Genomic DNA, 14,819 nt, shown 5'->3' with positions numbered 1-14,819 from the left:
AAGGGGACAGGACAACTTCACCGCATCACAGGGACGATGGACGGGGCTGTGTACCGTCAAATCTTGGGTGAGAACCTCCTTCCCTCAGCCAGGGCATTGAAAATGGGTCGTGGATGGGTATTCCAGCATGACAATGACCCAAAACATACGGCCAAGGCAACAAAGGAGTGGCTCAAGAAGCAGCACATTAAGGTCCTGGAGTGGCCTAGCCAGTCTCCAGACCTTAATCCCATAGAAAATCTGTGGAGGGAGCTGAAGGTTCGAGTTGCCAAACGTCAGCCTCGAAACCTTAATCACTTGGAGAAGATCTGCAAAGAGGAGTGGGACAAAATTCCTCCTGAGATGTGTGCAAACCTGGTGGCCAACTACAAGAAAGTCTGACCTCTGTGATTGCCAACAAGGGTTTTGCCACCAAGTACTAAGTCATGTTTTGCAGAGGGGTCAAATACTTATTTCCCTCATTAAAATGCAAATCATTTTATAACATTTTTGAGATGCGTTTTTCTGGATTTTTTTGTTGTTATTCTGTCTGTCACTGTTCAAATAAACCTACCATTAAAATTAGAGACTGATCATTTCTTTGTCAGTGGGCAAACATACAAAATCAGCAGGGGATCAAATACTTTTTTCCATCACTGTATTTTTACTGCTCTAATTATGTTGGTAACCAGTTTATATTAGCAATAACGCACCTCAGGGGTTTGTGGTATATGACCAATATACCACATCTAAGGGCTGTATCCGGGCACTCCGCGTTGAGTTGTGCATAAGAACAGCCCTTTGCATTGGTATATTGGCCATGTACCACACACCCCTGGGCCTTATTGCTTAATTTATATCATGGCTTTGCCTAATTATCTCTAATTTGCATTTTCAGTTTATCAAAAATAGTGTACTTAACCACCAACCAAGACATTTATTTTATCTTCCCTATAGCTCTCTCCCAGTCAACAACCTGATCCGGATCCTGCGGCTGAAAGACCCGGACCGTGGCCAGGCGGCTCTTCCCTTTGGACAGAGGAATGAGGAAGAGGAAGAGGAGGAGTGATGAAGGTCAACCTGAGACTGTTTTACAAAGTCCTCACTAAATGATGTGGATGTGTCTGTGTTTCACATTTGTTCTAAGTTAAGTGTTTTGTTATTGTTAAAATTCTAGACAAAATGAATGACCTAGTTTGCGTTTATTGATGCTGCTATTGCTTAAGTTAAAGTGTTGCAACGTTTTACCAAACACTACTTCTGTAAATGCTTTTTTCTTTTCTAACTTTGTACCGACTTAATTTTATTACGAGGAATAATAGCACATTTTGATACACTTTGTATGGCAAGACAGAGATTTGAGAAGTCTTTAATTAGCTTTTCCAGTGACTAACAGAAGCTCAACCTGTTATATTTGTGCATATTTAGTTGTTAAAACAATTGTCATGTTTGCTAAATTGTTTCAGTCGATCGTTCTGTTTCTGCAGACAATTTAACAAAATAAAATGATACTTCTGTTAGGTTTTGAAATGACCTTGTCATTGTCTAGATAAGTTCGATACATTTATATCCATTGCTTGACTGTACAATAATTGTCAGTACAGTTACATTTACAAAACTAGTTTTGTACAGTTGTGTTTTTAATGGTTAGTCCTGAGTGTTTTAGATTCAAGGCAGATGAGGTCTCCTACTACATCTCAGTGATAACTGCCCTTAACTCAGGAAAATCTGAAATACAAAGCCGTTGGGGTAATTCCCTAGGTGTCATGGAAACGAGGTAGGGCCCGCACTTTGATGGGTGGGGCGGCGAGGCCCAGGCCGCCGCAGGTGGAGATGTCCACGTCGTCAGCAGTCATCCCGATGGGGGGAAGGAAGGAAAAACGCTGCATGAGGGAGGTGTAGAAGAGGAAGAGCTCCATGCGGGCCAGAGTCTCACCTACACATACTCTACGACCTGGGAAGGGAGATGGGTGGAGGAATTGGAGGATGAGTGAGTAAACTCACTTTTGCTTGTGACAATTCTACTAGTAGTACACAATGCAATCCTAAGCTATTGGCATGGGCACTATTGAATTACTACAACTGGTGAACATAAGGATGATGTCTGTTACCTGCGGAGAAGGGCATGAAAGCCTCCCTCTTGACAAACTTGTCGTCGACGTTGAGAAAGTGGTGAGGGTAAAAATCATCTGGCTTCTCCCAGTGAGCCTTATCACGGTGCACTGACCTCAGAAGTGGGATAATGTAGGTCCCCTACACACATACACAAATTTGAATGTGCCATTGTCAAGGAAAGGATGTTTAGTGCCATATGGGGGACAGGTAGTATATTTCACTTTAACTTAACTGTCTGCTTATTGTTGATTCACTAAAAGGTGCAGGTTAGTGTCTGCTAGTTTGTTGTGAGTGGGCCTGCCTTAGGTATGAAGAAGCCTTTGAAGCTGATGTCGGCTGTGGTCTCGTGGGGCAGGCCCATGGGCAGGATGTCAGCGAACCTCTGGGTCTCGTGGATCACTGCGTCGGTGAAGGGCATCATCTGCCTGTGCTGGATCCTTGGCGTGGAACCACTAATCACCTTGTCTATCTCCTCATGGACCTTACCTGAGAGGACATAGGAAGTTGACCGAGTATAAGGAGGGCTTGTGAGATTTCACCTCTTTCTGTATTTTTATGCACCTTCTCTATTTGAAACATTTGTTAGTCAATCCCAGTTTGTATGTTTGTTTCATATTACACTTTTATGCTGTGGAATGAGAAGGTGGTAGCTTTATGGTAGCCTATTACTTTTAACTTATTTTCCTCATTGATCCAAAATGGCTGGTGACATGACATGGTTTCACTCACTCTGTATTTCAGGATACTTAATCATGATGACCAAGGCCCAGGCCAGGGTGCTGGAGGTGGTTTCCGTCCCAGCCACAAACATGTTGGTGACGGAACAAAGGAGGTTCCACTCATGGAAGTGGGAAGAGGGATTATCCTTTTCCTAATTGATATATTTTAGTTGAGGAAAGGCATTAGGTATGGGACAAAACATGGGACCATTAAGAAGTGAGTTATACTGTATTGTGGGAGCTCTATCCCCCCTCAAAAAGGGTTTCCAAGTACAAAAATGCATTTTGACCCATAGTTGGTGTGACTGACATTGACCCCTGGGTTCACCTCCTGCTGCTTTTTGAGGAATGCGTCGATGTAGCTACGGGAGTCATTCTCATCCAGGATCTGTCTGTGCTGGATGAAACTCTTCCTGAAGAAGGCCTTCAGGTTGTCCTGGTACGCCAGCACTTTGTGGTGAGGCCCTGGCAGCGGGTGGATCACTGGGTACATGTTGTACAGCTGGAGAATCAAGCATGGGGGTTCCATGTTTATATGTGAGAAATTCACTTCAGTTTTTTTAACTTGTCAACTCACTCCGTCAATGTTACAATGAGTACTGTGAGGGTATTTTCTTTTAAATCTTACTAATGCTTGTGTACTAAAATATCCTTCTTTAAGCCTAGGCATTGGGCTTGAGGTGGTTAAAGAAAGTAACTCAGAAAAGAGTGTGTGTTAATAGAGGCCTGTTCTGTTTTGTGTGTGTGTAGTATGACCACATGATGTCTAGGAGCTCAGCCAAGAGCTGATGTAAACTAAATGTTAGCTTAACTGGAGACTGGGCAAAGTGTTATTCTGCACACCTGTGATAGAGCTACTGTTCTCTTTGGAGCTTGTTTCTGGGTGAAAGGTTAATGTTTTGTGGGGGGGGCGAGCGGGCGCGCTTGCTTGCCCAACTTGGGGGAACCGTTGAGCTACTGTTAGAGAAAGTATGTCTGGAGTGAATTCCTGTCACTTTGACACCTACTGTATTGTCCTCACTCAGTTACGACAGACGGAGACAACCTTTTCATTATAGTCTGTACCCTGTAACCCAGTTTCGTCTCTCCGTATGTACACATAAGATCGTGTTTTGCAGATGGTTGCATAAGATAGCTTGACTGTACTCTTTGTACAGCAGGCTTTCCATTTCACCTGCGTGGGTGGTGCGACCAGCCTCATGTTTTTAATAAAAGTAATTCCTTGGTTGATTATTGACTCTGCCTCTCCTCATTATTAGTTAAAGGCAGAATTTCCACCACAGTATCCAGCATTTTAATACCTCTACGGAAAGGAGGTAGTATCATACCTGAATGAACGGTCCACTGGCCAGCCTGAAGCTTTCGTAGTTCATTTCCAAGAGCTTTATAAAGATGGGGTCATCATACTCCATCCTGTGGCCCATGAGCAGAGAGACGATGATGTTGGATGCTGCCGCATTCAGAGGAATGGTGGTCTGGAAGCCATCACCTGGCTCAGTCACAATAGTTTCATAAAAACACATGAATTAATGTCAATAAAATCAGTTTATTGTTCTATGTGTAGCATTTTGTATGGCTGTTGAATAATTATGTATTTGTAGTTTTATCTTCAGATCCAATATGGCCTCACCGTTATGAGTAGCAAAGCTTTTTACAAGGTTTTCTGACTCTTCAATGATTTTCTCCTCGATATTCCTCTTTCCCATTCCCAAATCCCTGAGCACCGTCAGAGTGAACCTCCGGATGGTCCTCCAGGAGTCCCCATGGCCGAATATGATTCCTGTTTTGACGGGGAGGATACATTGTCAGAATGTCACAGATTCTCTGTTTATTATAAGGAATAATTGTAGGTACCTAAAGTATTCCTTTGCTTTTTTATGTGGACCTGTAGGTTTGCTGTGGGATGGATTTTACCCAGCAGTTATCCACTTAAAATGCCATGCCACTGCATTAAGATAAAAGATATTGCTTGTCATTGTAAACTGCCATTGTGAACACTGAATGGTTGACATAAAATCATGCCTGGGCCTAGAATCAAGACAGATAATGTGGTTCTTGATCTATTAATTAGAGAGATTTGGGTCAGTTAGGGTTGGCCTGTACCATTTCCTCTGGTGATCTGTTTGAATAGTGGGATGTCTGGCCGCTCTGCAAATTGATCAGCCTGAGTGACCAAGGCCTCCTTCACCATCTCATAGCCACACAGAACCACGATCTTACGCAAGCCCATCTGAATACTGAACACTGGGCCAAACTTGTCCTTCATCTGGGGAGAAGAAGGGGGGGAGGGGGGGGTAAGTGAGAGGGAACACAAATATCACATCATGTCCCATGGGAATGAGATATCATTATAATGTGTTTCCTTTTTGTCCTACTATCTCTGTTAAAGTGTAACAAACTCATCTTCGAGGTATGCAAGCAACATGTTCCAATATGCACCAGTTCCGTGGAGATTTTGTACATCCTTAGAGACAAACTAACAGTTAATATTGCCTAAACAGGAATTTAGTGAGGGGAGTAGTGGAGAGTACATTTAGGGCAAAGATGGGTAGATATGAAGTGGTCAAGAACTCAGAGTTCAAGCAAAGCACCTGGGTTAAATTGTTCTGATAAAGAAACAGAAAAAGCAGGTTCCAGATATGTTTGTGTTGTATTGCCAACTCCTATGCTGTAGCTGTTGTCATGTCAAACAGAGGCTGAATAATAGGGTATTTTCTGTCAGTGGGGTTCCTCCATCCATCAAGGTCTGGTAGGGTCTGGCCATTGGACTGGGGGTGGAACCCGGAGAACAGGCTGGCCGATGATCCAATGAGGGTGCAGAACGCCTTCCAGAACTGGGATGAGAACTGAGGACCCCGGTCGGAGACCATGTCAATTGGCAGTCCATGGATCCGGAAGACGTGCTGCACCTTGAGCTGGGCTGTCTCCTTGGCAGAGCATAGCTTGGGGAGAGGAATTAAGTGAGTGGATTTACCACATCGTAGTTCCTCTCTGTGGCGTTGAGGCGGTGGGAGAAGGCGGTGCAGGGATGTAACTTGAGGTCCAGGGCAGACCGCTGGGACAGGACAGCCCCTATTCCGACATCTGAAGCGTCGGTCTCCACCACGAAGGCGGGACAGGTCAGGATGAACCAAGATGGGAACTGTCAGAATGCCCGGTCAGCAGCTAGGGACCACGTGAACGGAACCTTGGGGAGAGGTGAGTGCAGACAGGTGCTGTAGCCCCAGATAAAGTGCCGATAAAAGTTGGAGAATCCCAGGAAACGTTGCAGCTGTACTCTGGACGTAGGCTGGGGCCAATCCACCACCGCTCTCACCTTCCCGGGATCCATCTGTATGCTCCCTGCAGCGAATATGTAACTGTTACGTACGCTTCTGGGAAGAGGGAACGCAACACACGTGGAGTGAAAAGGTATGGGACTGTAGGTGCGAGTAACGATGACAAAGGCAGAGAATTTACCCTTTACTGGGAATTTATTCCTTCACATGGTAAATTTGGGGAAAAGGGGCTGGACGGAACCAAAGCAAAGAAAGTAAATGTCAAAGCGCCCTCTCCTACCTTACCTGCCTACCCACTACCTAACTTAGCACCACCTGGTGCGCTATCCAAAATACTGGGGGTGGTCCACCCAGGTGTTACCTAGTGTGCATAGACAGTGAATACTATGGGTTATGTATGCGAGCCTCTTGCCTAAGCACTCCCTAGGTGCCTTCCCCTTCCCCCCTGGGAACAAATTAAACAGAATAACACACAATATCAATAATCCCCCAAAAAACTGCATCCTATTGACAAACACAGGACATACTAATAAGCTCTCGCTCAGCAACAACCAACATAGGACATACCAATCAGCTCTCTCAGCAACAACCAACACAGAACATACTAATCATCTCCTTCTGAGAAACAACCAACATATGATATAACCCTCAGCTCTATCTGAGAAACAACCATCACAGGATATAACCCTCAGGTATATCTGAGAAACAACCAACACAGGATATAACCCTCAGCTCTATCTGAGAAACAACCAACACAGGATATAACCCTCAGGTATATCTGAGAAACAACCAACACAGGATATAACCCTCAGCTCCATCTGAGAAACAACCAACACAGGATATAACCCTCAGCTATATCTGAGAAACAACCATCACAGGATATAACCCTCAGCTCTATCTGAGAAACAACCAACACAGGATATAACCCTCAGCTCTATCTGAGAAACAACCAACACAGGATATAACCCTCAGCTATATCTGAGAAACAACCATCACAGGATATAACCCTCAGCTCTATCTGAGAAACAACCAACACATGATATCACCCTCAGCTCTCTTCTGAGCAACAGAACACTGGCTTATATTGCTTCAGAAGGAGTCTGTAATTGAAGGCAGCTGTTTCTGACGAGAGGGCGGGGTCAGCTCCAATCATCAAATGGGGCCGACCAATCAGCTGCTTGGGGGAATTTCAGGAAGCCATTTCTTGAAACCCACACATACCAACAAAACCACAACACAGAAACTGGGGAACGTAACAGTAACCCAGAAAGTGGATGGTGGAGCGATGGAATTCGCACTTCTCTGCTTTTACAAAAAGCTGGTTTTCCAGGAGGCGTTGGAGAACCTGTTGGACGTGGAGTACGTGTTCTTGGGTGAAGTGGGAGAAGACGAGGATGTCATCAAGGAAGACGAACCGGTTCAACATGTCGCGGAGAACATCATTAACCAGAGCCTGGAACACAGCAGGGGCGTTGGTAAGGCTAAATGGCATGACCAGATACTCGTATTGACCGCTGGCCGTGTTGAAGGCAGTCTTCCACTCGTCCGCTTCCCGTATCTGCACCAGGTGGTAGGCGTTCCGTAGGCCCAGCTTGGAGAACACGGTGGCCCCCTGGAGAGGCTCGAAGGCCGAGGAGATGAGAGGTAGCGGGTAGTGGTTTTTCACCGTGATGTCGTTGAGACCCCGGTAGTCGATGCGCAGGGTTTTGGTTTCTTCTCCACAAAGAAGAACCCTGCACCGGCGGGGGAGGCAGAAGGATGGATGAACCCAGCAGCTAGGGAGTCCTCAATGTAGGTCTCCATAGCCTTGGTCTCCGGACCCGACAGAGAGTACAGTCGTACCCAGGGCGGAGTGGTGCCTGGGAGAAGGTCAATCCCGCAGTCATATGGTCGGTGCGGCAGGAGCGAAGTGGCCTGGGCCTTACTGAACACCTCCCAGAGGTCCTGGTACTCCACGGGAATGACGGAGAGGTCCGGGGAAACTTCCGAGCACCCAGGAAGATATCCCGGGGCAGGCTGCGCTGACTTCAGGCAATGGGCGTGGCAGAGTAAGTTCCAGCCCATGATGGCACCGGCAGACCAGTCAATGAGGGGATTGTGTTGCCAGGAGAATCCCAATACCACGGGAACCTGAGGAGACTTAATGAGCAGGAACTGGATCGTCTCGCTGTGGTTCCCTGACACACGTAGGTTGATGGAGGTGGCATGTGGGTGACCTGGCCTATAGAGCGCCCGTCCAGTGCTCTAACGTCCATGAGAATGGAGAGGGGCTGAGTGGGGATATCCAGCTCGGAAGCCAAGGTAGCGTCCATAAAGCTCTCATCAGCCCCAGAGTCAATGAGTACCAGGAGAGATTTCGACTGGTTCCCCTACAGCAACATGGCATGAAAAGGGATGCGAGAAAGGGGAGAGCAAAAGTTCTCTGTATGGCCCACCAGAGTACTCGCTCCTACCGGTGAGCATGGTCTTTTAATGGACAGGTGGAGACGAAATAACCAGTAGTCCCGCAGTACAGGCAGCTCTTAATCTGAAGCCTGTATAGCCGATCAGCTGGAGACAGCCTAGCTCTGCCTAGTTACAGTTGAAGTCGTAAGTTTACATACACTTAGGTTGGAGTCATTAAAACAAATCTTTCAACCACTCCACAAATGTCTTGTTAACAAACTAGAATTTTGGCAAGTCGGTTAGGACATCTACTTTGTGCATGACACAAGTCATTTTTCCAACATTTGTTTACAGACAGATTATTTCACTTATAATTCACTCTATCACTATTCCAGTGGGTCAGAAGTTTACATACACTAAGTTGAATGTGCCTTTAAACAGCTTGGAAAATTCCAGAAAATTATGTCATGGCTTTAGAAGCTTCTGATAGACTAATTGACATCATTTGAGTCAATTGGAGGTGACCCTGTGGATGTGTTTCAAGGTCTACCTTCAAACTCAGTGCCTCTTTGCTTGACATCATGGGAAAATCTAAATAAATCAGCCAAGAACTCCGAAAAAAAATTGTAGACCTCCACAGGTCTGGTTCATCCTTGGGAGCAATTTCCAAATGCCTGAAGGCATCACGTTCATCTGTACAAACAATAGTACACAAGTATAAACACCATGGGACCACACAGCCGTCATATCGCTCAGGAAGGAGACGCGTTCTGTCTCCTAGAGATGAACATACTTCGGTGCGAAAAGTGCAAATCAATCCCAGAACAACAGCAAAGGACCTTGTGAAGATGTTGGAGGAAACAGGTACAAAAGTATCTATATCCACAGTAAAACAAGTCCTATATCGACATAACCTGAAAGGCCGCTCAGAAAGGAAGAAGCCGCTGCTCCAAAACCGCCATAAAAAAGGCCAGACTACAGTTTGCAACTGCACATGAGGACAAATATCGTACTTTTTGGAGAAATGTCCTCTAGTCTGATGAAACACAAATAGAATTGTTTGGCCATAATGACCATCGTTATGTTTGGAGGAAAATGGGGGAGGCTTGCAAGCTGAAAAACACCATCCCAACCGTGAAGCACGGGGGTGGCAGCATCATGTTGTGGGGGTGCTTTGCTGCAGGGAGGACTGGTGCACTTAACAAAATAGATGGCATCTTGAGGTAGGAAAATTACATGGATATATTGAAGCAACATCTCAGGACATAAGTCAGGAATTTAAAGCTTGGTCACATATGGGTCTTCCAAATGGACAATGACCCCAAGCATACTTCCAAAGTTGTGGCAAAATGGCTTAAGGACGACAAAGTCAAGGTATTGGAGTGGCCGTCACAAAGCCCTGACCTCAATCCTATATAAAATGTGTGGGCAGAACTGAAAAAGCTTGGGCAAGCAAGGAGGCCTACAAACCTGACTCAGTTACACTAGCTCGGTCGGGAGGAATGGGCCAAAATTCACCCAACTTATGGTGGGAAGCTTGTTGAAGGCTACCCGAAACGTTTGACCCAAGTTAAACAATTTAAAGGCAATGCTACCAAATACGAATTGAGTGTATGTAAACTTCTGACCCACTGGGAATGTGAAATAAATCATTCTCTCTACTATTATTCTGACATTTCACATTCTTGAAACCTCTCTTGGGGAGGTGGGACGCTAGCGTGTGTCCCACCCATGGGACACGCTATTCAACAGCCAGTGAAAAATCAGAGCGCCAAATTCAAAATAACAAAATGTCATAATTCAAAGTTCTCAAACATACGACTATTTTCCACCATTTTAAAGGTACACTTCTCCTTACTGTAACCACATTGTCCGATTTCAAAAAGGCTTTACGGCGAAAGCATAAAGTTAGATTATGTTAGGACAGGTACAACACAAGAAAAACCACACAGCCATTTTCCAAGCAGGAGAGGGGTCACAAATACCAGAAATTCAGCTAAAATGAAGCACTAACCTTTGACAATCTTCATCAGATGACACTCCTAGGACTCAATGTTAGACAATACATGTATGTTTTGTTTGATAAAGTTCATATTTATATCCAAAAACAGCATTTTACATTGGTGCGTGATGTTCAGAAAATATTTTGCCTCCAATACTGGCGGTGAATCAGCACAATAATTTACAAAAACACTCATCATAAACGTTGATAAAATATTAAACTGTTATTCAAAGAATTTTAGATAACCATCTCCTTTATGCAACCGCTGTGACAGATTTCAAAAAAGCTTCACGGGGAAAGCACACTTTGCAATAATCTGAGTACGGCGCTCAGAAACATACACTAGGCAATACAGATACCCGCCATTTTGGAGTCATCTAAAATCATAAATAGCATTATAAATATTCACTTACCTTTGATGATCTTCATCAGAAGCCACTTCCAGGAATCCCAGGTCCACAATAAATGTGGTTTTGTTCGATAAAGTCCATAATTTATGTCCAAATACCTCCTTGTTGTTTGCACGTTCAGTAAGCTACTCCAAATGTAGGAAGCGTGCCCAAAATTTCACGACAAAAATTTAAAAAAAAGTTATATTTCCGTTCGTTGAAACATGTCAAACGTTGTATAGCATCAATCTTTAGGGCCTTTTTAACATAAAACTTCAATAATATTCCAACCGGACGATTCCAATGTCTTGAAATACGTTTTGGAACACAGCTACCTCTCATGTGAATGCGTGCCAATGACCTCATGTCCTTTCCTGAGTCACCAACTTCCTGGCCTTCTTGTTTGCTCTCTGTTCACTGCAAAAGCCTGAAACTAGGTTCTAAAGACTGTTGACATCTAGTGGAAGCCTTAGGAAGTGCAAAATGAACCCTAAGTCACTGTGTGTTGGATAGGCAATGACTTGAATAGACTACAAGCACCAGATTTCCCACTTCCTGGTTAGATTTTTCTCAGGTTTTCTCCTGGATAACTCGGAGGCGAGGTGGAATCCTTGGACGGACGAGTGAAATCGAATCTCGTCTCCTTCCTTCTTTCCCGTAGTTGCCCATCGATCCGAATGGTCAAGGTGATGAGCAAGTCGAGATCTGTCTGTAGTTCCCGGGCAGCAAGCTCGTCCTTTACTTCCTCTGATACTCCGTGCAGGAACATGTCGAACAGTGCTTCCGGGTTCCAGGCACTCTCACTCTCCCGGACATCAGCGTGATGAGGTACGCTATCTTAGAGCGGTCTGAGGGGAAGGAGGAGGGCTGCAGCTCGAACTCTGAGTGAGAAATGCCCAACGGGTGCCCGACTCTCCATCGAAGTGCTCCGGGGGAGGTAATCAGGGTTCCCGGGAAACCGGGGTGACCGGGGAGGTGGCGCTGCTAAAAGCCAGGTTACTGAATGGCTAGGAGGTTACTGTTGTGGTAGGTTGCCTAACAGACAACCCACGGAATTGCTCCTGCAATGTGTTCAATGCTTGGTCGTGGCGTTCGGCCAAGGTCTGGAATCCTTCCATAAGACCACGAAGCAACTCCTTGTGCCTTCCCATGGTGATTCCTTTGGAGGAGAGGGCGTTGCGGAGCTTGTCCGAGTCTGCTGGGTCAGTCATGGCCAGATCGTACTATCACGTTTCAAGTATGACCCAGATGCAGACAGTGTTGAAGTAACAAACTTTTATTTCTAATTCAGGGGCAGGCAAACGACAGGTCAAAGGCAGGCAGGGTTCAAATATCCAGTGAGGTGGGGCAAGGTACAGAACGGCGGCAGGCTCATGGTCAGGGGAGGCAGAACGGTCAAAACCGGGAAGGACTAGAAAACAGGAGCAAGAAACACGCAGGAGCGGGGGAACAAATGCTGGTAGGTTTCACGAACAAAACGAACTGGCAACAGACAAACAGAGAACACAGGTAAAAATACACAGGGGAAGATGGGCGACACCTGGAGGGTGGAGACAAGCACAAAGACAGGTGAACCAGATCAGGGTGTGACACTGATAGGGTCTTTGTAGAGGGGTTCTTACTTCCATCAAGGTCTGATAGGGTCTATATAGAGGGGTTCTTACCTCCATCAAGGTCTGATAGGGTCTATATAGAGGGGTTCTTACCTCCATCAAGGTCTGATAGGGTCTATATAGAGGGGTTCTTACCTCCATCAAGGTCTGATGGGGTCTTTATGGAGGGGTTTGTACCTCCATCAAGGTCTGATGGGGTCTTTATGGAGGGGTTTGTACCTCCATCAAGGTCTGATGGGGTCTTTATGGAGGGGTTTGTACCTCCATCAAGGTCTGATAGGGTCTTTATAGAGGGGTTCTTACCCCCATCAAGGTTGATAGGGTTTTTATAGAGGGGTTCTTACCTCCATCAAGGTCTGATAGGGTCTTTATAGAGGGGTTCTTACCTCCATCAAGGTCTGATAGGGTCTTTATAGAGGGGTTCTTACCTTCATCAAGGTTGATAGGGTTTTTATAGAGGGGTTCTTACCTCCATCAAGGTCTGATGGGGTCTTTATAGAGGGGTTCTTACCTCCATCAAGGTTGGTAGGGTTTTTATAGAGGGGTTCTTACCTCCAAGGTCTGATAGGGTTTTTATAGAGGGGTTCTTACCTCCATCAAGGTCTGATAGGGTCTTTATAGAGGGGTTCTTACCTCCATCAAGGTCTGATAGGGTCTTTATAGAGGGGTTCTTACCTCCATCAAGGTTGATAGGGTTTTTATAGAGGGGTTCTTACCTCCAAGGTCTGATAGGGTTTTTATAGAGGGGTTCTTACCTCCATCAAGGTCTGATAGGGTCTTTATAGAGGGGTTCTTACCTCCATCAAGGTCTGATAGGGTCTTTATAGAGGGGTTCTTACCTCCATCAAGGTCTGATAGGGTCTTTATAGAGGGGTTCTTACCTCCATCAAGGTCTGATAGGGTCTTTATAGAGGGGTTCTTACCTCCATCAAGGTCTGATGGGGTCTTTATAGAGGGGTTCTTACCTCCATCAAGGTCTGATAGGGTCTTTATAGAGGGGTTCTTACCTCCATCAAGGTCTGATGGGGTCTTTATAGAGGGGTTCTTACCTCCATCAAGGTCTGATAGGGTCTTTATAGAGGGGTTCTTACCTCCATCAAGGTCTGATAGGGTTTTTATAGAGGGGTTCTTACCTCCATCAAGGTTGATAGGGTTTTTATAGAGGGGTTCTTACCTCCATCAAGGTTTGGTAGGGTTTCTTCAGGTCCAGGTTGAGGGTGTTCCCCAGCAGCGGTAGACCTCTGGGGCCTGGAGGGAAGTTCTTAGGGTTTGTGTTTCGATTAATGATGAAAATGAGGATGATTAAATTCAGGGTAATAAACATAACGGACATGCCACTTAGTGAAAATAATTCTAGAACAGACATATTTTGTTTTTAATCGGGGTTTTTTCAGACTAAATTTGGGATGTCTTTGAAATAAATATTGTTAGAGGCCGTGGTTCATAGTCATTCCAGGAATGCTACTGTATCCGTCGTTCTTTTGAAAGCTCCTGAAAAAACATAAAGAAGAGACTGCATTAAAATAATGTCCAGTGTAAAGGTTTCTCTTTATGGACAGTATTTGGAAGTAAGTTGATTGGGCCTCTCTTGAAGAATAAGGACTGCTTTTCAGGAATTTACACAGCGCATAAAATGCCAACTTTGAGAATGTTTATTTCAAGTTAGGATGTTTATGTTTATATTAATTGTGTATGTTACAGATCAAATCCAGCAAATATTTATTTTTGCCACATGAAAATGGGCATAATACCCACGTCTGATACTGCTGTAGAAAAAAAATATAATAATTTATACACTGATTTATTTTGTTTATGTCTCACTGTTAAAGTGGACTTGTTTACTTGTATAAATCTTTCACGTAGTTCTCTTGAACTGACTACGGGCACATTAATGAAAAAACATTCACTCTCCATGAAAGAACTACAGTACTTTTATTTATCTGACATGTCCTTTCCCATGTTCATTCTGCAATAGAAAACATTGATCATATCATGAAAAATTATGAGGCTTAATATTTAAAGCAATTTGCAAGAATAAATATCCTACCTGAAGGAAATGAGAGTTGGTGTGTTCTCTGCCCTCTCCTTGTTCCTGAGGCTTCAGTTCACTGTTTTCCAGAACTTTCTATATTTAGACACAGCTCGCTGTGTAGTCATGTGGGTCGTGCGTCAACCAGGCTTTAATAAATCTATGAACTTGCTTTACCACCAGGGTAGTATTTCTACTAAATCACCAAGCTCATATTTCCACTAAACCACCAGGGTCATATTTGCACTAAACCACCAGGTGCATATTACACCTTTGCTCCACTCTCTTGTCATTAAAACGCAAACTGACT

General features: G+C 44.7%; 2 protein-coding genes across 4 annotated transcripts in view; one reads left to right on the top strand and one right to left on the bottom strand.

Moving 5' to 3' along the window:
- The window catches only part of si:dkey-119f1.1 (Structural maintenance of chromosomes protein 6-like), a 22,605-nt gene extending 21,106 nt beyond the window's left edge, over positions 1–1,499 (top strand). For both annotated transcript variants that reach the window (XM_014205647.2, XM_014205649.2), the window contains exon 27: positions 937–1,499. In XM_014205647.2, the coding sequence (XP_014061122.1) occupies positions 937–1,048 (112 nt within the window). In that variant the 3' untranslated portion in view covers positions 1,049–1,499. The remainder of the gene's footprint in view (positions 1–936) is intronic.
- Positions 1,333–14,819, bottom strand: LOC106608020 (cytochrome P450 2K6). Of its 2 annotated transcripts, none has more exons than XM_014205651.2 (10): positions 14,528–14,819; positions 13,655–13,971; positions 4,917–5,079; positions 4,444–4,593; positions 4,142–4,302; positions 3,124–3,315; positions 2,824–2,965; positions 2,396–2,580; positions 2,091–2,232; positions 1,333–1,933 (listed from the first exon to the last, which is right to left on the bottom strand). In XM_014205651.2, exons 2-10 carry the CDS (start codon positions 13,844–13,846, stop codon positions 1,737–1,739), a joined length of 1,524 nt encoding a protein of 507 aa, XP_014061126.1. In that variant the 5' UTR covers positions 13,847–13,971; positions 14,528–14,819; the 3' UTR covers positions 1,333–1,736. The 2 variants fall into 2 exon arrangements, with proteins under 2 accessions (XP_014061126.1, XP_014061128.1); XM_014205653.2 differs by having other exon boundaries at positions 3,142–3,315.

Source organism: Salmo salar, chromosome ssa06 (assembly GCF_905237065.1).
Source record: "Salmo salar chromosome ssa06, Ssal_v3.1, whole genome shotgun sequence".
In the NCBI taxonomy this organism is placed as follows: Eukaryota; Metazoa; Chordata; class Actinopteri; order Salmoniformes; family Salmonidae; genus Salmo; species Salmo salar.
The sequence above is the reverse complement of the archived record's forward strand: the minus strand, read 5'-3'. Positions and strand labels throughout refer to the sequence as shown.